Here is a 22,240-nt window from a genome sequence, read left to right as displayed (position 1 = left end):
GGGATCTTCCCTAATAGTAACCGAAGGACTAATGTAACTCTGGAGACCCTCAGAACCCTGCTTTGGCACTACGGCTGGCACCTCTCCTGATTAGTGACGTCCTAACCTGCTGATACATATTGTGAATAACATATTGTAAATATCACCCCTTACTCTACCGTAGGATGGGGGGTGACACCAAATGATATAGTTCACATGAAAACACTTTGAAAACTATAAAAGACTGAATACATATTCATCCTGTCCATAATTCCCAGGAAGGGATCAGAGCCCTGAAGGAAGGGAGGGGCCTATTTCCTAGTTGTGGCTCACCCTCTACTTAATTGAAGACTGAGGAAGGACTTAGTGAGGAGGGTTTGAGATGCTCATGAGCTGCCCAAAAAGAGCCCACATAAAAGTTCATGTGGTCCATCCACCTCACTACAAGTAACTCAATTTCGTTTCTTTTTATGGCTGAGTAATATTCCATTGTATATATGTGCCACATCTTCTTTATCCATTCATCTGCCGACAGACACTTAGGTTGTTTCCATGTCCTGGCTATTGTAAATAGAGCTGCAATGACATTGTGGTACATGACTCTTTTTGAATCATGGTTTTCTCAGGGTATATGCCCAGTAGTGGGATTGCTGTGTCGTATGGTAGTTCTATTTGTAGTTTTTTAAGGAACCTCCATACTGTTCTCCATAGTGGCTGTATCAATTTACATTCCCACCAGCAGTGCAAGAGTGTTCCCTTTTCTCCACACCCTCTCCAGCATTTATTGTTTCTAGATTTTTTGATGATGGCCATTCTGACCAGTGTGAGATGATATCTCATTGTAGTTTTGATTTGCATTTCTCTAATGATTAATGATGTTGAGCATTCTTTCATGTGTTTGTTGGCAATCTGTATATATTCTTTGGAGAAATATCTATTTAGGTATTCTGCCCATTTTTGGATTGGGTTGTTTGTTTTTTTGTTATTGAGCTGCATGAGTTGCTTATAAATTTTGGATATTAATCCTTTGTCAGTTGCTTCATTTGCAACTATTTTCTCCCATTCTGAGGGTTGTCTTTTGGTCTTGTTTATGGTTTCCTTTGCTGTTCAAAAACTTTTAAGTTTCATTAGGTCCCATTTGTTTATTTTTGTTTTATTTCCATTTCTCTAGGAGGTGGGTCAAAAAGGATCTTGCTGTGATGTATGTCATAGAGTGTTCTGCCTATGTTTTCCTCTAAGAGTTTGATAGTGTCTGGCCTTACATTTAGGTCTTTAACCCATTTTGAGTTTATTTTTGTGTATGGTGTTAGAGAGTGTTCTAATTTCATACTTTTACCAGGTACCTGTCCAGTTTTCCCAGCACCACTTATTGAAGAGGTTGTCTTTTCTCCACTGTATATTCTTGCCTCCTTTATCAAAGATAAGGTGACCATATGTGTGTGGGTTTATCTCTGGGCTTTCTATCCTGTTCCATTGATCTATATTTCTGTTCTTGTGCCAGTGCCGTACCGTCTTGATTACTGTGGATTTGTAGTAGAGTCTGAAGTCACGGAGCCTGATTCCTCCAGCTCCGTTTTTCGTTCTCAAGATTGCTTTGGCTATTCGGGGTCTTTTGTGTTTCCATACAAATTGTGAAATTTTTTGTTCTAGTTCTGTAAAAAATGTCAGTGATAGTTTGATAAGGATTGCATTGAATATGTAGATTGCTTTGGGTAGTAGAGTCATTTTCACAATGTTGATTCTTCTAATCCAAGAACATGGTATATCTCTCCATCTATTGGTATCATCTTTAATTTCTTTCATCTGTGTCTTATAATTTTCTGCATACAGGTCTTTTGTCTTCTTAGGTAGGTTTATTCCTAGATATTTTTTTTGTTTTTGTTACAGTGGTAAATGGGAGTGTTTTCTTAATTTCACTTTCAGAGTTTTCATCATTAGTGAGTAAGAATGCCAGAGATTTCTGTGCATTGATTTTGTATCCTGCTACTTTACCAAATTCATTGATTAGCCCTAGTAGTTTTCTGGTAGCATCCTTACAGTTCTCTATGTATAGTATCATGTCATCTGCAAAAAGTAAAGACAGCTTTACTTCTTTTCCTATTTGGATTCCTTTTATTTCTTTTTCTTCTCTGACTGCTATGGCTAGAACTTCCAAAACTATGTTGAATAAGAGTGGTGAGAGTGGGCAACCTTGTCTTCTTCCTGATCTTCGTGGGAATGGTTTCAATTTTTCACCATTGAGAACGATGCTGGCTGTGGGTTTGTCATATATTGCCTTTATTATGTTGAGGAAAGTTCCCTCTACGCCTAGTTTCTGCAGGGTTTTTATCATAAATGGGTGTTGAATTTTGTCAAAAGCTTTCTCTGCATCTATTGAGATGATCGTATGGTTTTTCTCCTTCAGTTTGTTGATATGATGTATCACGTTGAGTGATTTGCGTATATTGAAGAATCCTTGCATTCCTGGAATAAACCCCACTTGATCATGGTGTATGATCCTTTTAATGTGCTGTTGGATTCTTTTTGCTAGTATTTTATTGAAGATTTTTGCATCTATGTTCATCAGTGATATTGGCCTGCAGTTTTCTTTCTTTATCACATCTTTGTCTGGTTTTGATATCAGGGTTATGGTGGCCTCATAGAATGAGTTTGGGAGTGTTCCTCCCTCTGCTATCTTTAGGAAGAGTTTGAGAAGGATAGGTGTTAGCTCTTCTCTATATGTTTGATAGAATTCGCCTGTGAAGCCATCTGCTCCTGGGCTTTTGTTTGTTGAAAGATTTTAAATCACAGTTTCAATTTCAGTGCTTGTGATTGGTCTGTTCATATTTTCTATTTCTTCCTGGTTCAGTCTCAGCAGGTTGTGCATTTCTTAGAATTTGTCAGTTTCTTCCAAGTTGGCCATTTTATTGGCATAGAGTTGCTTGTAGTAATCTCTAATAATCTTTTGTATTTCTGCAGTGTCTGTTGTTACTTCTGCTTTTTCATTTCTAATTCTATTGATTTGAGTCTTGTCCCTTTTTTCTTGATGAGTCTGGCTAATGGTTTATCAATTTTATTTATCTTCTCAAAGAACCAGCTTTTAGTTTTATTGATCTTTGCTATCGTTTCCTTCATTTCCTGTTCATTTATTTCTGATCTGATCTTTATGATTTCTTTCCTTCTGCTAAATCTGGGGATTTTTTGTTCTTCTTTCTCTAATTGCTTAAGGTGCAAAGTTAGGTTGTTTATTCGAGATGTTTCCTGTTTCTTAAGGTAAGATTGTACTGCTATAAACTTCCCTCTTAGAACTGCTTTCACTACATCCCATAGGTTTTGGGTCATTGTGTCTCCATTGTCATTTGTTTCTAGGTATTTTTTCTTTTTTTTTTTTTTTTTTGTGGTACGTGGGCCTCTCACTGTTGTGGCCTCTCCCGTTGTGGAGCACAGGCTCTGGACTCGCAGGCTCAGCGGCCATGGCTCACGGGCCCAGCAGCTCCGCGGCATGTGGGATCTTCCCGGACCGGGGCACGAACCCGTGTCCCCTGCATCGGCAGGTGGATTCTCAACCACTGCGCCACCAGGGAAGCCCTGTTTCTGGGTATTTTTTGATGTCCTCTTTGATTTCATCAGTGATCACTTCGTTATTAAGTAATGTATTGTTTAGCCTCCATGCGTTTGTATTTTTTACATATCTTTTCCTGTACTTGATATCTAGTCTCATAGCTTTGTGGTCAGAAAAGATACTTGATACGATTTCAATTTTCTTAAATTTACCAAGGCTTGATTTGTGACCCAAGATATAATCTATCCTGGAGAATGTTCCATGAGCACTTGATAAAAATGTGTATTCTGTTGTTTTTGGATGGAATGTCCTATAAATATCAATTAAGGCCATCTTGTTTAGTGTATCTTTTTTTCTTAGCATCTTTATTGGAGTATAATTGCTTTATAATGATGTGTTAGTTTCTGCTTTACAACAAAATGAATCAGTTATACATATACATATGTTCCCATATCTCTTCCCTCTTGTGTCTCCCTCCCTCCCACCCTCCCTATCCTGCCCCTCTAAGTGGTCACAAAGCACCGAGCTGATCTCCCTGTCCCATGCGGCTGCTTCCCACTCGCTATCCACCCTACGTTTGGTAGTGTATGTATGTCCATGCCACTCTCTCACTTGATCACAGCTTACCCTTCTCCCTCCCCATATCCTCAAGTCCATGCTCTAGTAGGTCTAGTGTTTTATTCCCGTCCTACCCCTAGTCTCTTCATGACGTTTTTTTTTTCTTAGATTCCATATATATGTGTTACATATGGTATTTGTTTTTCTCCTTCTGACTTACTTCACTCTGTATGACAGACTCCAGGTCTATCCACCTCATTACAAATAACTCAGTTTCATTTCTTTTTATGGCTGAGTAATATTCCATTGTATATATGTGCCACATCTTCTTTATCCATTCATCTGTTGATGGACACTTAGGTTGCTTCCATGTCCTGGCTATTGTTAATAGAGCTGCAATGAACATTTTGGTACATGACTCTTTGCATTATGGTTTTCTCAGGGTATATGCCCAGTAGTGGGATTGCTGGGTTGTATGGTAGTTCTATTTGTAGTTTTTTAAGGAACCTCCATACTGTTCTCCATAGTGGCTGTATCAATTTACATTCCCACCAGCAGTGCAAGAGTATTCCCTTTTCTCCACACCCTCTCCAGCATTTATTGTTTCCAGATTTTTTCATGATGGCCATTCTGACCGGTGTGAGATGATATCTCATTGTAGTTTTGATTTGCATTTCTCTAATGATTAAGATGTTGAGCATTCTTTCATGTGTTTCTTGATAATCTGTATATATTCTTTGGAGAAATGTCTATTTAGGCCTTCTGCCCATTTTTGGATTGGGTTGTTTATTTTTTTGTTATTGATCTGCATGAGTTGCTTATAAATTTTGGATATTAATCCTCTGTCAGTTGCTTCATTTGCAACTATTTTCTCCCATTCTGAGGGTTGTCTTTTGGTCTTGTTTATGGTATCCTTTGCTGTGCAAAAGCTTTTAAGTTTCATTAGGTCCTATTTGTTTATTTTTGTTTTTATTTCCATTTCTGTAGGAGGTGTGTCAAAAAGGATCTTGCTGTGATTTATGTCGTATAGTGTTCTGCCTATGTTTTCCTCTAAGAGTTTGATAGTGTCTGGCCTTACATTTAGGTCTTTAACCCATTTTGAGTTTATTTTTGTGTATGGTGTTAGGGAGTGTTCTAATTTCATACTTTTACATATACCTGTCCAGTTTTCCCAGCACCACTTATTGAAAAGGCTGTGGTGGATGGACCTGGAGTCTGTCATACAGAATGAAGTAAGTCAGAAGGAGAAAAACAAATACCGTATGCTAACACATATATATGGAATCTAAGAAAAACAAATATCATGAAGAGCCTAGGGACAGGATGGGAATAAAACACAGACCTACTAGAGCATGGACTTGAGGATATGGGGAGGGAGAAGGGTAAGCTGTGACGAAGTGAGAGAGTGGCATGGACATATATACACTACCAAACGTAGGGTGGATAGCTAGTGGGAAGCAGCCGCATGGGACAGGGAGATCAGCTCGGTGCTTTGTGACCACCTAGAGGGGTGGGATAGGGAGGGTGGGAGGGAGGGGGACACAAGTCGGAAGAAATATAGGAACATATGTATATGTATAACTGATTCACTTTGTTGTAAAGCAGAAACTAACACCCCATTGTAAAGCAGTTATACTCCAATAAAGATGTTAAACAAAAAATTCACGTGGATTGCAGGGTTGCAAGAGGGAGCGGTTCTCATAAGCATTCTTAAAGTGACTTGTCCAAATTTCTCCCTGTAGCAGCCTGGGATTCAATTTGCAGCTCTTTGAATCACACACACTCTCAGCCGTGCTCTCCTGGCCAGCCCTATCGCTCACAATTAGAAGCCCATTTCACTCCAGCTTAGCTTCGCAGGTGCCCCCCTAGGTAGGACAAGAGCAGCCAGGGAGTTAAGGGCAGGGGAGGAGAGCAGGCTCACTGGAACGAGGGTTTGCACAATCTGGCATTTATGGAAAATTGGATGTGCTAATGAACCTGAGATCCATCAGGGCTTTCTGAAGGCAGGACTGTATCTATCAACAGACCAATTAGCACACAATTATTTTCTCCTGAAAGCTTATCTGAGGCGCTCTTTGAATGTTTGTGCCTGAGTGAGCTGCACTTTCCATTACCTCTGGGAGCCCTCTTTATAATCCTCCAAAGCTGTCTGCCCCTTCTACAGGGAGAGGCACGGGGTTCTCCAACCTGCCAGAGACTCTGGGACTTTAATCACTCGAGGGGAGGGGTCCTGAGCTCATCCTGCTTATCAAGTCAGTGCTCAGGCAATATTTGCAAGAGGACCCTCTCCAGCTCCCCTTCTCCTTCCCACCTCCTTGCTTCTGTAGGGAAGACAGAGGTGGTTCAGAGCAGAGTAGCAGGGGAAAAAGCAATGACTTTGGGATCTAGTAAAACCTGAGTGAGGCTTCCTCGCTCGTGGAGATCTGGCTTGAGTCATTTCCTCTAACAGGAAATGAACAGGGGGATCATGGTCTTTGTCTCTTCCTCATTCCTATTCTTGTGCTACAATTAACAAACTGGAGCTACTCACACCCTTTCAATGACTTACCTAATTGATTATCCTCTTGCAGAACTGACCTTTGGAAATAGCAAAGTAAAGGTCAGAAAATCGCATCAGAGCCAGTCCCAGAATATTGAACAAGATGGCGGTGGGGGGGGTGGTTGGGAAGCTGATGGGTTGGTGGTAGATAGGTAGGCATAGTGGTAGGATAAAGGGGAGGAAAGTGGCTGTGCTATATTTGCCCCCTTGGGAGTCATCCTACTTCTGCATAAGGTGTGTCGCTTTCTCACCTGTTGCTGGTGAGTGTTCAACTCAGGAGTGGGTGGATAGAAAAGCCAGTGCAGAACTCAGGACAGTATGGTGGCCAGCTTACCTGGAGCTGGGGACAGGCCAGTCTCCCAAATACCACACTCACCATCCCACTCTGCCCTTCAGCCCACCCCATTCCAAGAGAGGCAGGGTTTCCCAGAATAGCTGGGCTAGCCCTTGGCCACAGCTCTTCTTATAGGAATTTTTGCACCGTATAGATAAAGAAGACTTTACCTTGACATAAGCCTGACTCTGACTTCCCACTGCAGTTTGACAACTAGCCAATCACCAACTCACTCAATACAGAGACATTATTCAGCACCAAGTGCCCACCTGTGGTAGGAGGTAGGCTCACGTGGAACACCAGGATTATAGAAACATGTTTCCTTGTCTGTAAACTCCTTATGGTAGTGACCTTGTCTTACTCACTGTGAGTTTTGGATTCTCCTTGAATATGTAATGGATGAATAAATGAGTGAAAGAATAAATGAATGAGTCAAATGAATCGTAGCCCTGCAGGTGACTAGCTGTGTGACTTTGAAGAAATCATTTAACCTATCTGGCCTTGGTTTCCTCATCTGTAATATAGGATAATATCTAAAGTGTATACAATTTGTCTTACCCCATGTTCACATTCTGAAGAGAGGGCAGATCACTAAAATACTTTGGATGAACTGGTCTGTTTACACTTGTTTTTTACAGTGATATCATCTAAATGGGTTTACCTCATTTTAATTTTCTGCAGCCCTTTGACGTGCCCTCACAGGAGGCACAGGGCTTTGAACTGGAGTCTGAGAACTCAAACGTCAAAATCCTGTTTCAGCTACTCAACAGCTCTTTGGTCTCGGGTACTATAACTCTCGGCACCTTAGTTTCCTTCTTTGAAGAGTGATAGTAGTGGGATTTGTCTCAGACTTCATGAGAAGGTTAAATGGCATGATCTTGGAGGATGAACTTGGAAACTGTGGAGAGGTTTCCTGCCTCTGTCATGGCCTTGATCCTGTCCCCGATCCATGCTGGGTCTTGCTGCCTCCCATGCACTGTGTCTATTGCTTCCCCTTGGTCTTGGTCTGCAGCTACCTCTTTTTCTCCCAGTTGCCCCCTTCCCTCACATCCCTCCTCATCCTTCAAGACCAATTTATGGATCACCTTCTCCATGAAGCCTTCTCAGACTGCTTTAAGCTACAGGGTTCTCTCCCGTCTCTCTCTTTACTGTATTAGTCTGTGTCATAGCATCTCTCACTTAATTACTCTCTTCCATGTGTATTTTTTAAGACTAAGTATACTAAATTCTCTTTAAACATGTCACTCACACTTTGGTATTCACCACGGTAACTAGTAGGATGGCAGACAATTACACTACACACTTTCCAGCCCATGGCTTGTAGATCATGCTGCCCCTTCTTTATTTTTTTGGCCGCGCCGTTCAATCCCTGGTTTTAGTTTTCCCCAACCAGGGATTGAACCCGGGCCCTCAGCAGTGAAAACCCAGAGTCCTAACCACTGGACCACCAGGGATGCTGCCCCTTCTTTTTCTGAGAGTACTTTCCCTCCCTTCTCTTCTTGTCCACTTTCTACTTATCTTTAAAGACCAAGTCAGTTGGTGTCTCCTTTAAACTCCTTCCCTTGTTTAGAGCTGTGGTTTCCGCAGGGCTCCTCATGAAACTTTTTTTTTTTTTTTTTTTTTTTTTTTTTTTTTTTTTGCGGTACGCGGGCCTCTCATTGTTGTGGCCTCTCCCGTTGCGGAGCGCAGGCTCAGCGGCCATGGCTCACGGGCCCAGCCGCTCCGCGGCATGTGGGATCTTTCCAGACCTGGGCACGAACCCGTGTCCCCTGCATCGGCAGGCGGACTCTCAACCACCGCGCCACCAGGGAAGCCCTCCTCATGACACTTTGCTTCTGCTCGAGGTGGATGTGTATCAGTCAGTTGGATATGTACCTGCCTCCCCCACAGGTTGTAACCTCCTGGAGGACACACTACATAACTTGTACACCTTTGTGCCCACCTCTCCACCCCGCAAAGCCTGGAACAGATTACTCATACATTCTCTAATTCATTGAGTACCTGCTATGTGCCAGGCACCCTGTTAAGTGCTATTGACAACATCGTGAGCAAAATAACTACGAGCTTACCTCTGTGGAGCCTTTAGTGTGTGGAGGACCTAGTCTTTAACTAAATACTCGCAGAAAAGGATGGAAGACTGCAAGTTGTATGCTTGTTGCGGAGCAGAGGTGCCCAGAGCTAGGAGAGGAGGTCAGAGGTATCAAGGCCAATTTCCTTGAAGAACTCCGAGAAAGGCACTCTATGAATGTTTGCTAAATTGTAGGGAATTGAACAGTGGCTGCCCAATAAATACTCGTTGATTGGTTGATTGATTTTTGGCAAAGCCTCTGGAGATCCTGAGAAGAAAGGGCCTCAGGTCCCCATCATTCTTATTACATAATTATTTCAGCGCATTTAAAGCTCCCCATTTTTCATCTTATACTTTAAACATCAGGGAAAAACTGATAGGCCAACTTTATAATATTTTAAAATGACTGCGGTGTTTTGGAATATTACATAGCTATAAGAGTTTATGTATATTTAATATGCTTATTAAAATATGCAGTAAGCCCATGGCTGATTTTCTCTAAGGATGTCTCAGTGCCAAGGTGGGACTTAAATGTTTAATATTAATAATAATACTTATAACTCATATTTCTCTAGTGCTTTTCATCTTCGGGATCCCTAAAGCCTGTGAGCACCACATCAAGTGGATGCAGCTGGGCTCACCAGCGGGCTGACAGCATCCTCATCTGGCCTCCTTTCTTCCTCTGGGGGAGGAGAAGGGGGAACTCCAACACAAAGGTCCAGCTTCCACTGCCTACATTGAGTTTCCTCTTCCCAGACTCAAATTCCCTCTGGTTCCCTCTGAAAGGTTTCCAATTATGTACAACTCCTGCTGCCAGCCCTATACCACTGATACTCCCTGTCTTAGAACAAGGGGAAAAGTGGCTTTACGCTCCTGGGGTAGGGAGATACATGCCCTTCCTCGGGCTGGTCCAGGACAGGAAATAGAGCCTGAGATTGGCTGACCGGAAAAGGGAAGTGCCAAGGGAAGGTCTCAGCTTGTTATATAAACCCACCCCCTGCCCTTCCTTCTCTAGGTCACGGAGACCAGGACCGGTCCCCTGGGCTGCAGCAACTACGACAACCTGGACTCGGTCAGCTCTGTCCTGGTACAGAGTCCGGAGAACAAAGTGCAGTTACTTGGTAAGGTGCCCTGTGACGTTTTCACACTTTCCATACACCGTAAAAAAACAAAAAACAAAACACTTAGATCACCAAAAGGAAAAAGTCCTTCCTGCCCCATTTGGCTAAACCTTTCTGAAGACAAGAACTACCTACCACTAGTTCTGGAACTTGTATTTAACAACTTTCCATCATTCTTTTGAGAAAACTTCTGACATGGTTCACTTTACACCTCGACCGTTGCTCAAACCACTGGACACCCAGATCCTCCCACCTCCCAGTCCTTCCCAAGACCTCTGTCACTATCCTACAGCAACAGCACATCCATCGTCATACACCTTGATCTCGTTGGCGATCTCCTTTGTTGTCCAAAGAACGCTCTGCTTTATCCTAAGTACACACTGGGGAATAGCTGGCCTTTGCAGAGTGGTTATGGGGTACTGTCTCTAGCTTGACTAAGAGCTACACAAACTGTGGGACCATTGGTTACCCTGAGAGTGTTCCCTGTTTTCTGTTACTAGTCTGCAGTCTTCAATGGGAGATCAAAGCCAGGAGAAGAGTTTGAGAGGAATAGGAGCCCTAACTGGGGACAGAACAGGCAGAAACAGAAAAGCAAGAGGAAGGGGAACGACCCTAGGTCTGGAGGCTGGGAGATAAGGGGAGGCACTCAGCTCCTGCTCTCTGGCCCCAAAGCATCCTGGGGGCAGAGCCATGCAGACTGATTCAGACAGAGCTCTTTGGCAATGGGAAAAGTTCATTCTTCTTAAGGCCTGAGTTGGACTCTGTTTAAGATATTATTGTCTTGGTATTATAAAATCAATAGCCATCACCCAGGATCTATGATTACAAATTCCAGGCAGCCTGAGCCAGACATAACCCCTCAATGCTTTAGGCATCAAGAAACATACAAAAAGGAGGAAAAGACTCCTGTATTTAAAGCCGCCCAATGTAATTAGCATCCCTGTTCTCTTAGGTCCCTGGATGGGCTGGGTTTGTGTCTGGAAATGAGTGATGAGTGAAGTTCAGAGTGTCTGGTGGTTCATTTGAAATAGTTTATGCCATTTAATTTTATAGCCCATCACTCATGCAGACATTGCTCGGGGCACTTATTTTGTAGCAATAGGAAATGTTACGGTGAGGAGGAGGGAGCTAATGGGGGAGGTGAAAGGAAAGGACTTGGAGAGGCGTGAGTGTTGAAAGCAAGCGTATGTGGACAGTGTGCATGGGGAGGGCTGCTCAAGTGCCACGCTGGGCACATCGTCAAGAAAGGAAAATTTAGGAGCAGTTCAGAACAGGAGGTAGATCACAAACAAGAACAACAAACATCTACCGCAGCTGCAATTCTAAGTTATATTTTGAGGTCTGCCGAGACTGGGTTACATACTCTGGGCTCTCTGATTTCCTGCCAAGGACAAGGTCAAGGGTGTGGCAAGAAAGAGCTGGCAGACATCTGATGAATGGGGAGCTCATCCCGTCCAGAAGTCCCCGCGTCCCTCCCTCTCCTGGCACAGTTTTTCCCAGTGTCCCTGTTGGGAGAGCCTCCTGCAGGTCTGACCTCAAACCGGGCTGGGCTGCAACCAAAGGCATGCCCGTCCTTCATTCACCTCTTGATATGCTTCCAACAGCCGCCCTGTGTGGCTTGAAGCCAACTAGGAGTCTATTCTGCTGCTGGTGAACCAATATCCACCACAGATGGGTAGGAAAGCTGAAGCTTGGAGCAATTTAGTGGGTTATATTCAAGACCAGAGGCAGCTAATTAGAAAAGAGCTGAGAGACATTCATATCTATCCAGGCTCAACTGAACTTGGGGCATCCATCGCCATCTTGCTTTCACATCGTGTTAAGGGTTAAACCCTGAGATAGGCAGCCAGTCCCAGTTATGCAGTATGACCCAATGGGACAAGGACAGGGTCTGACACCAAGCTGACTTTCCCAGCACTGTGACTTGAGCAGGTCACCATGGTCACTGGGCTGGGATTTCCTCATTATAAGAGCCTCAGTATGACCACAGTGTTGCTTGTAGTTGTATATGGAAAGTGCTTGGTGTAGTGCCTGGCCACTGTGTACCCACAACACCTTGTCCCTACCTCCTCAGCAGGGCAGCCTCCTTGGTCATCGGGGCTAAGGTGGGAGGCCCAGGAGAGTCAGCATTCAGAAGTAGCCTAGGAGGCCTGCCGCTCATCTCAGAGAAGCTAGAAACAGGATGGCAATTGGAGGCAGAGCAAAAAAGCCCATCAAGCCTTGATTCTTCCCCCACGAGGGCTATAAGCTCTTTCTTTATCTGAAACATCTTCCCATTTCCATCCTAGAAACGCTGACGTGTAGCCAATAAGCCCGTTCATATGATATGCACGCTCTCAATTTGGCTGATGTGAGGGGTTTGACGAAGGCTTGAGCTTTGACGTGCCCCATCTGTCACTGGGACAGCAATAACCCTCTGTCCCAACCAGCTCAGCAGGATCAGGGCCTACGGTGGCCATTTTTGGGCCCAGGATGCACAAGTCAGCAGAACCCCAGCTGGGGATCCTGCAGCCTTGGGTGTGGGAAACCGAGTACTCCCTGGCCCTGCCCGGCAGTTCCCCGACACGTCCTTTCCTTAGGCCTGCAGGTGCTGCTGCCCGAGTACCTGCGGGAGCGCTTCGTGACCGCTGCGCTCAGCTACATCACATGCAGCTCTGAGGGCGAGCTCATCTGCAAGGAGAATGACTGTTGGTGCAAGTGCAGCCCCACCTTCCCAGAATGCAACTGTCCTGACGCTGACATCCAGGCCATGGAGGACAGCCTGCTGCAGATCCAGGACTCCTGGGTGACTCACAACCAGCAGTTTGAGGAGTCAGGTGAGCAGTCAGTCAGCCCAGATTTCCTCCCTGTCAATGGGAGGTGGCTGAGAGGTGCGGGATAAGAACCCGGGGCTCTCAGCTTGGCTCCTGGCTCGGCCACTTAACTGGCTGGGTGACCTTCAGCAGGTTATGTGACCACCCCAAGTCTGAACTCATTTTCTTTTTTTGTATATGCAAACAGACCTAATACCTACCAAAGTGATGCATTTCAAGGACTTAATAAGCTAAGGTAAATATAATTGAGGCCATAGGCCTTGTCTCTCTTGTTTGCCACAGATTCCACAGTGCCTGCACATAAGGTGCACAGTGAATATTTGTTGAATGAATGAGGCACATAGCATGTTTCTAGGAGGCACCTAGTACATGCTGGTGATTGCTTATTGCAGTTATAACTGATATCAATGTCACCTTGAGACTTAGATTCAGAGGACTTGGTTTTGAGTTCTTATTCCGTGTTATGGCTTGAATGTTTGTATCCCCTCAAATTCATATGTGGAAAATCTGATGCCCGAGGTGATAGTATTAGGAGGTGGGGACTTTGGGATTTGATTAGGTCATAAGAGCCGAGCCCTCATGAACGGGATCAGTGCTCATATAAAAGAGGCCCCAGAGAGATCCCTTACCTCTTCCAACACATGAGGACCCAGCAAGAATTTTGCTGTCTGCAACCCAGAAGAGGGCCTTCACCAGAACCTGCCAGCAGCATCCTGATCTTGGACTTCTGGCCTCTGAAAAAATACATTTCTGTTGTTTATAAGCCACCCAGTCTGTGGTATTTTGTTATAACATCTTGGACAGACCTAATGCACTCTTATTACTGATCCTTTGTATGACTTTGGTTTAGCCATGAAGCTCCTCAGTGCCTCCATTTCTTCATCTGTAAATGAGGGAAAATGATAATGATAGGTGGATGGATGGCTCATATGGAGCAATGCAGATAAAATTAAAGTATAAAGAACTCTGCATGATATACTCATACATTTCAATATTAAATGAGTAATAGTTATATGGATATATCTCAAAAAACAATATTGGATAAAACAAATGAAAGTTACGTATTATATACATATTTGTATTTATATAACATTTATATGTAATACTATAATAACATTAAATATAAAACATTTAGTACTATTTATTTGATGTTTAAAACATACCAGCCAATACTTAATATTTTTATGGATAAATATTTTAGAAAACGTTAAAAAATATAGTAATAAAGAAACCATTCAAGAGAGTAGTTACATCTAGATAAAGATGGAGGGGGAAGTTTAGGGCCTTCAAGTACATTTGCTTTGCCTTATTTCTCTAAAAAAAAAAAATCTGAATTCAGTACGGCAAAACAGCAAACTCTAGGTGGTGGGCACATGGGAGTTTATCTTGTCCTTCTCTGTGCTGTTTTGTATACCTAAGTGTTTTATAAAAAGAACTATGCACACACTACTAGTTGTTAATGTCATTACTAGGTGTGATTTTTTCCAGTCATCTGGGTGGGGGATGAAGAACCAGGGGCTTGAGAAATCAGAATGAGCTGAGGCCCCAGGCATTGCCATCTCAGGTCTTAAACAAGGCATTCAGTTGCTAAGGAGAATATCATATTCCGGCCCCCCAGCTGCATTGGACCAATGGTGGTGGGATGTGTTAGGTAATGCTCGAGTATGTGGGAAAGGACTTTGGGCTTTCAGCACTATGAATTACTGCCAGTGAGTGAAGGAGGACTATCCAGACCCCCATCAGGAGACGTGATGGCTGCCGGTTCCAAGGAAAAGCAGGTCCATGGACAGAGATCTGAGCATGAATTCAGAAAACACATTGTGCCCAGGAAGCTCTGAGGAGGACTCAGACTTTGCAGTGGGAGCTAAGAACCAGAGAGCACATTGCTTCTGGATTAGCTTCAAGAAAGAATGGGTGTCTGGCCAAGAGGTAAATCTCAAAAAGAGAGGAAAGGTGTCCTAGAGTCAGAGAGAAGGACACGGAGGGAAGAGGCTGGTCTCAGGGACTGAAAGGCTTCTAAGAAGACTTCTGAGCTGGGTGCTCCCTCTTCTGTGTCTGCATTTGCCAGTCTCGCCCGCCCTCACCTACATGAGTGCCTCACACCTGCCCTAAGGGTGCGGTGGTGAGATTGAGGAAGGTTGTGCATGAGTTATAAGGCGGTATAAAGGGCAAGAGAGATGCATCCCAAGGTCATTGGCCCCGTAGGTGGTGACAGAGATGTGTTTTGAAATTCAGAAGCATATTAGAAACAGGAAGGATGGGAAAGAATCCATATCTTAAGGTATGTCAATCATCTCTGAATAAGGCTGTTTGGAAAGAAAGAAAGAAAAGGGCCCGGGAGGGTGGATGTGAAGCCTCCTTCCTCATACAGTGACTGAAGGGCCGGCTGGGTCTGGGGGTAGCGGAGAGGTCCCTCCTGCCCATCCAGGTGCCCCTCAGCTCAGCTCTCGTGTTCTTACCCACAGAGGAATTCCAGGCCCTGCTGAAGCGGCTGCCGGACGACAGGTTCCTGAACTCCACAGCCATCTCCCAGTTCTGGGCCATGGACACCAGCCTCCAGCACCGCTTCCAGCAGCTGGGAGCCAGCTTGAAAGTGCTGTTCAAGAAGACCCATCGGATCATCCGCCGGCTCTTCAACCTCTGCAAGCGCTGCCACCGGCAGCCCCGCTTCCGCCTGCCAAAGGAGAGGTGAGCACCCCAGATGCCCGAGCCAGAGCACGTCACCCACGACGGCCACTGAGGCCGGGGAGGACCCCTGTCCAACACAGCAGAGCTGGGCATGCTGACCCACACACGGCCTGTTAGAGTCTCCTGTCATCTTGACCTACTTGCGTGTCATTCTCAGTTATGAGTTGCATCCTAAGTGAGAGAGAGAAAAAGAAACAGAGACGCTAATTTTACTTTTATATAAATTATAGTCGATTTGAATGTTATTCTAATAATACTCTAATTCTCACTTACTCATTTCTATTTTAGTAAGTCTTTTAGGAAAGAAAAGGGTGGAGTTAAAGCTTTTAGACCAATTGCGTATGATGAGAAACACGCACAGTAGATTGTTTCCAACAAGTGACTCTGCTCTGAGTCACAGGAGGGAAGCGAGCTGAGGCCCTGTGCCCTCGGGAACAGAGTGGGGCTGGATTGTCACAGGCCCTCATGCATCCATCCACTCATTCACACGTGCATCCAACAAGCCTTTATTAAGTCCACCTCGTATGTCCTAATATTAAGCAGTGAGGGATACTTGTTAATTGAGAAGATATAATAAATATACAGGAACATCAAAATTATAAAATTATTATGTGGCAGCCACTTAAAAGCATGTTCGTGGACCATAAGTCAAAGGCATAGTCTAATAAGAGTAAAGGTCAGAGAGAAAAGCCGCCCAGGAGAAGGACCTCTTGGCCAGATTGTGTGGGAGGAAATGGAAGTGGGCTGGTGCATATGAGCCAGAGCATTCCGGGGGGGCGGGGGTGCTGCCCTCACAGCAACCCAGGGGTGCACTTCTAACTGAGGCACAGGTAACGAGGGACATATGAGTGAGAGGACAGACCAGCAAGGGCATTTGAGAAAGGTTCTTTTTTTTTTTTTTTTCCAACAAATAGTTAGGAAATGCTTACCAGGCACCAGGACCAATCCTAGTTTCTGAGAATATGTTGGGGAATAATGCAGGGTCCCTGCTTTCATGGCATTTGCAGGGAAGCCATCTCTGAACAGGTCAACAATAAATAAACACAATCCATTTTGATAATGAACACTGCTGTGGATCACATCAAAGCAGGGCGATGTGACAGAGAGGGACTGGGTGGTGCTTTGGACAGGGGAGTAACTGAAGACCTCTTTGAGGAGGTATCATAAGAGCTGAAGTCTAAACCTTAAGAGGGAGCCAGCCATAGAAAAGTCCTATCCTTGGTGGGAGAGTTCTAGAAAGGACAGAGACTGTGAAGAGGGGAAAGAGGTTGGCATGACATTGGAAAGTTTGGAGAGCCAGTTGTTGGAAGATCTTATTTAAGAGGCTGAAATCTAGATTGGATACGAAAGACGTTGCAGACCTTCTGTAGGCTTTTGAATAAGGGAAGGAGATGGTACTTTGGAGGGAGGAGCACAATTTGATGTCAAACATTTCTGGTGCTGAACCATCTGACACCCAGCTCCAGGACTTGTTCGGTTATCCCAAAGTGGTAAAGTAGGGTTTCTGTCATTCAGAGAACCTGGGGCTTTTATCTTCCTTATCACCTATTAGTCAAATCTCCTGCCACCCTCAGGGAAGCAGCAGTGTTTGGCTTCCTATGACTCTTGTTTCATTTTTATCCCCCCTCCCAAAGGTCTTTGTCCTACTGGTGGAACCGTATCCAGTCCCTCCTCTACTGTGGAGACAGCACCTTCCCTGGCACCTTCCTGGAACAGAGCCACAGCTGCACCTGCCCCTACGACCAGTCTTCCTGCCAGGGCCCCATCCCTTGTGCCTTGGGCGAAGGGCCCGCCTGTGCCCACTGTGCCCCAGACAACAGCACACGCTGTGGGAGCTGCAACCCAGGCTACGTGCTCGCCCAGGGCTTGTGCCGCCCCGAGGTGGCCGAGTCGCTGGAGAACTTTCTGGGGCTGGAGACAGACCTGCAGGACCTGGAGCTGAAGTACCTGCTGCAGAAGTGGGACAGCCGCATCGAGGTGCACTCCATCTTCATCAGCAATGACATGCGCCTGGGCAGCTGGTTCGACCCTTCCTGGAGGAAACGCATGCTGCTCACCCTGAAGAGCAACAAGTACAAGCCTGGGCTGGTGCACGTGATGCTGGCCCTGTCCCTGCAGATCTGCCTCACCAAGAACAGCACCCTGGAGCCTGTCATGGCCATCTACGTCAACCCCTTTGGGGGCAGCCACTCTGAGAGCTGGTTCATGCCCGTGAACGAGGGCAATTTCCCAGACTGGGAAAGGACTAATGTGGATGCCGCTGCCCAGTGCCAAAACTGGACTATTACCTTGGGCAATAGGTGGAAGACCTTCTTTGAGACAGTCCATGTTTACCTACGGAGCCGAATCAAGTCCCTGGATGACAGCTCCAATGAGACAATCTACTACGAGCCTCTGGAGATGACCGATCCCTCCAAGAACTTGGGCTACATGAAAATCAACACCTTGCAGGTCTTTGGCTACAGCCTGCCCTTTGACCCGGACGCCATCCGGGACTTAATTCTCCAGTTAGACTACCCATACACTCAAGGTTCCCAGGACTCTGCCCTCTTGCAGCTCATCGAGCTCAGGGACCGGGTCAACCAGCTTTCTCCACCTGGCAAGGTGCGGCTTGACCTTTTCTCCTGCTTGCTCCGGCATCGCCTCAAGCTGGCCAACAATGAGGTGGGCAGGATTCAGTCCTCTCTGAGGGCTTTCAACTCCAAGCTGCCAAACCCTGTGGAGTATGAGACAGGCAAACTCTGTAGCTAATGGGGGACCCACTCCAGTGCCGGGCAGGGAGGGGGGGATCCATGAGTCCTGGGTGCAAAGATCTAAGCCCTCACCTTAGTGCCAACGGGGTGTTCCCTTAAGACTGTCTGCACCCAGCAGATGGGGCTCGGGGCTTGAACTGAAGCAGGCAGGAGAGAAGGAAACAGCCGCTGCACACATGCACACACCACGCGTGTGCACACACACACACACTCACAAGGGGAGGCGAGCACTCAGCAGCCTTGGATCTGTGAAGTCGGTGCTTTCTCACATGAATGCAGCTGAAGGAGAGGGAGCCGAGGGAGAGCTTCAGAAAAGGAACCAGCCCAGCTGTGTAACACACAGATTCTTAAAAGTGATTCTTAGCATTCAAGAAAGCAAGAGGGAACAACAATGGGAGGGGTGAGAGCACCACCTCCCCCTCTGTGGAGTCACTTTTGTATTCTTTTTAGCCAGATTTCTTAAATGGCGTTGTTTCATGATTCCCCACAGTGGTTCTTACTTTTTGTTCCCTGCCGCCTCCTCCGAGCCCTCCAGACACGGACCGTTCCTCAAGCCAGCTCCCTTGGGGAAACAGGAAGTGACACCCACGGAGGACCACTCAGGGCAGCCAGGCAGCCCTGCTGCCCTCCCTCTCCCTCGGCCCCCTTGCTTCCTTGGCCTCCCCAGTGTCAGGGCCTGGCTGGCTCCACGTTCCCCTCGTGGTCCAGCCACAGCTCCTCTCCTAACAGCATCTGTTCTGTCCAAGAAAGCAGCTCTGTCAAGTTAGAGACAATGTATAGGGAAATGTCCTTTTTTTAAAAAAAAAAAAAAAAAAAAACACCAAAAAATATCTATTTTGTGATTGTTTTTCTTGTCAATCTGCTCCAGCCACATGAACATATGAGTAAAAACTTGCTTGGTTTAATATATATATGTTTTTAAAAGGCCGTTTTTTAGGGGAAAAATGAGAGAGTAGAGGGGGAAAAAAGAGTATAGTTCCCTGGGCTGCCTGGATTTTTAAAAATTGGGTGTCCATGGATGGAGGATATTGCTATGTGGGAGGCTGGTTGATCCATGTACACACAAGTGCGTGCATGTCTGGCTTGACTGTGTGTGTGTGTGTGTGTGTGTGTGAGAGAGAGAGAGAGAAAGAGAGAGGGAGGGAGGGAGAGAGAGAGAGAGAGAAAGAGAGGGAGGGAGGGAGAGAGAGAGAGAGAGGGAAATTGACATTAAATAAAGAATGGAGTGAGGCAAAACTCTTGCAGAGTTATCTGGCTTGCCCACCTCCTTTTTTCCCAGGTGTGAGGGCTAACACAGGTCCGACAACCAGGATAGGCCACTATCAGGAGAGTAGTAGAAAAGTTCTTGCTTTCCAGGAGAACTGTAGCCTCTGTGCCTCGGGCAAATACCTGCTAACAGGGGTTCCTCTTTGCCTGCGCTGCTGTGGACATCAGGAGAATTTTTCATCTTCTGCATCGTATGGTCTGGGATCGCCTTTGAGGAAATTGGGAACCATGCAGACATGGCCTTGGTTTTCTCCATTCTGTCTGATTACTACTTTTCCAGCCTAAAAATCAGGTTTGACATAAGCCACACAGAAAAATGCATCATTCTCCTTTAGTGCCTCCCCCAGGTGGTATGAGAAGCATTTCATAGCAGATCTTTTAGAGAACCAATTCTCTGTCCTCCACATGATCCAAGTACAAATGTGTAGGCATGACAACCCCCATTTTATTCAGGCGAAAGTCACCACGTAAATACTAAGTACCTCATTTCCTACCTGTGGTACATCTTGGTTGGTACAAAATGAACCGGGAGACAGAAAGGATGGTCATGTCTCTCTGCCCAGAGCCATCTACGTTTATTGTTGCCAAGAGAGGAATTCAGCAGTCTATTACTGCACCATCGATCCAGGAGGACCTGAAATCCTTGGTAGATAAGCAGCCTAGGGCATTTCTTTCTTCACAACTCCCCTGAAGGCTTCTAATGTAGAAATACAGAGTGATGGAATGATTTAGGAATGAACACAGGTATTGGCTGCCTATTTCTGGTGCAGCTGCTGCTTACTTTGGGGAGTTTATGTCAAGCTCCTCGTCTGTGGAAGATGGAACTAACAGATGTCATTTTCATCAGTGGGGGTGTTGATGTGCCAGAGGAGTGTGCTTTTGTTGGGAAAGGGGTTACAACTGGTAGGGAGGCTTTGATACCTTCCCAGGATGGAGTTTGAGAGGTGTAAGGCAGATAGGAGGGTCTGATTGTAGCATTCTGAGTGTGCATATCTATATGCTGTAGGGGTGTGTGGGCAGAGGCTTTCACCCACAAATTAAAGGCACACCGTTCACAGCAATATTCAGAGTGGGGAGGAAAGCAACTGAGAAAGCGCTGTGCACAAAATTAGCAGTTGCATCCTCAGTAGCATGAAGGTGATTGTCCCAGTGGGAACTGAGTCAGTACACGAGGGCGCACATCCCACCTGAGCCAGTCCCACAGCTGAGGGGTGGGAAACCTCACCTGTCAGTCTCTGAATCAGAGAGCAGACGGGGGTGGGGAGAAGCCCACCTATAGAGTTATTAGGAAGGATGCTGCATCTCCTTACCTCAGACTCCTTGTCTTAGGAAGGTTCTGGCAAGATGCTGGTGTGATATGGTTTTAGAAATATATGCATCTAGTTGCAAAGATTTCCACTTCTTGCCTGCTGGAAGGTTTAAACTATGAAGCTGAGTGTATCAGCTCCATCTAGAAGTACTATTACACGTTGGTAAATATTTAGGAGTGCCCTTCTGAGCCCAGAAGCAAGTACCATATTGATAGAGGGTCTAAAAGACATTAATAATTAATTACAGTAGTAGACATGTTTATATTTGACCTACTAACCTGATATCTGTGACAGATGTCTGACTCCTGTGTTCCAAGGCAGTGATGGGGTATCTGGTGTAGAAGAGCTTGGATCAAAGCAGCAGACCAAAGACTTGGCTTCCAGAAGGCAGGTGGAGGAAGGGGGCGAGTAAGGGATGAGCAGGATTTCTTAAGAGGCTTTTAAAGGCTTGAAACCATGAATTCAGCATGAGTTTCTCAGAAAGCTAGGCTGAGAAATGCCATAATAAGGAAAGGCTGTCCCCAAATGATTGCCTTAAGAGTCTATAATAATCAGAAGATGTGAGTTATCTTTTCTCAGACACGGTTGCAAATAAAGAATTGTCATTAATTAATTAGTACTAGGTTTGTCAATGTTGGTGAACTCATTGTGGAATTCAGAGCCAAATCACAATTCAGTTACTGGATATAACAATCGGAAATTCAAGCATTAATTGTAACCCCAAAGAACTAATACATCAAGTGCTAATCTGCCCTAATGTTTGAGACTAATACCTCTAACACTAAATAATACATTTAATACCTGCTGCTGATAATATAATGCATACTCTTGCATCCATAGCCAAAAACAGAAATGAAGATTGCTTCAAATACTGGCTGTCAGGAATAGTTCACATCCGGTTCTTGGATTCTTTTCACAAATATGAAAATAGTGGTCATGATGGGCAGAGCTACCTTACGAATGGTTGGAATACATCACCTACATGTTGTCCTGCCCCCCAAAATCACCTTCAATGTTTGTAATTTCATCATGTAAGTCTGTTCTCTTGCATATAAAAGAGATCTTTTTGCCATTATATTTTGTATGAAAATTAAAATGCCCTTAGGAAGAAATAAGTCTTAGAAGTTTAGCCCAGAGGCAAAATAGAGGATTAGATTTTTGGAGTTGGAAGTTTTTTAGAGGTCGTCCTGTCTACTGATTTCTGACATGAGGAAAAGGTGAAAGAAGTTTCCCAAGGTTGTGTCTATTAGCAGGGCTAGGAATAGCAGTC

General features: G+C 45.1%; 1 protein-coding gene across 2 annotated transcripts in view; it reads left to right on the top strand.

The window, feature by feature from the left end:
* The window catches only part of BRINP2 (BMP/retinoic acid inducible neural specific 2), a 126,455-nt gene extending 107,231 nt beyond the window's left edge, over window positions 1-19,224 (top strand). For both annotated transcript variants that reach the window (XM_059067762.2, XM_067031073.1), the window contains 4 exons: window positions 10,035-10,140; window positions 12,720-12,956; window positions 15,419-15,641; window positions 17,276-19,224. In XM_059067762.2, the coding sequence (XP_058923745.1) occupies window positions 10,035-10,140; window positions 12,720-12,956; window positions 15,419-15,641; window positions 17,276-18,392 (1,683 nt within the window). In that variant the 3' untranslated portion in view covers window positions 18,393-19,224. The remainder of the gene's footprint in view (window positions 1-10,034; window positions 10,141-12,719; window positions 12,957-15,418; window positions 15,642-17,275) is intronic.
* The last annotated feature ends 3,016 nt before the right edge of the window (window positions 19,225-22,240 follow it).

The sequence above is a fragment of the Kogia breviceps genome, chromosome 1 (genome assembly GCF_026419965.1).
Source record: "Kogia breviceps isolate mKogBre1 chromosome 1, mKogBre1 haplotype 1, whole genome shotgun sequence".
NCBI lineage: Eukaryota > Metazoa > Chordata > Mammalia > Artiodactyla > Physeteridae > Kogia > Kogia breviceps.
This window is presented reverse-complemented; position numbering and strand designations above follow the sequence as displayed.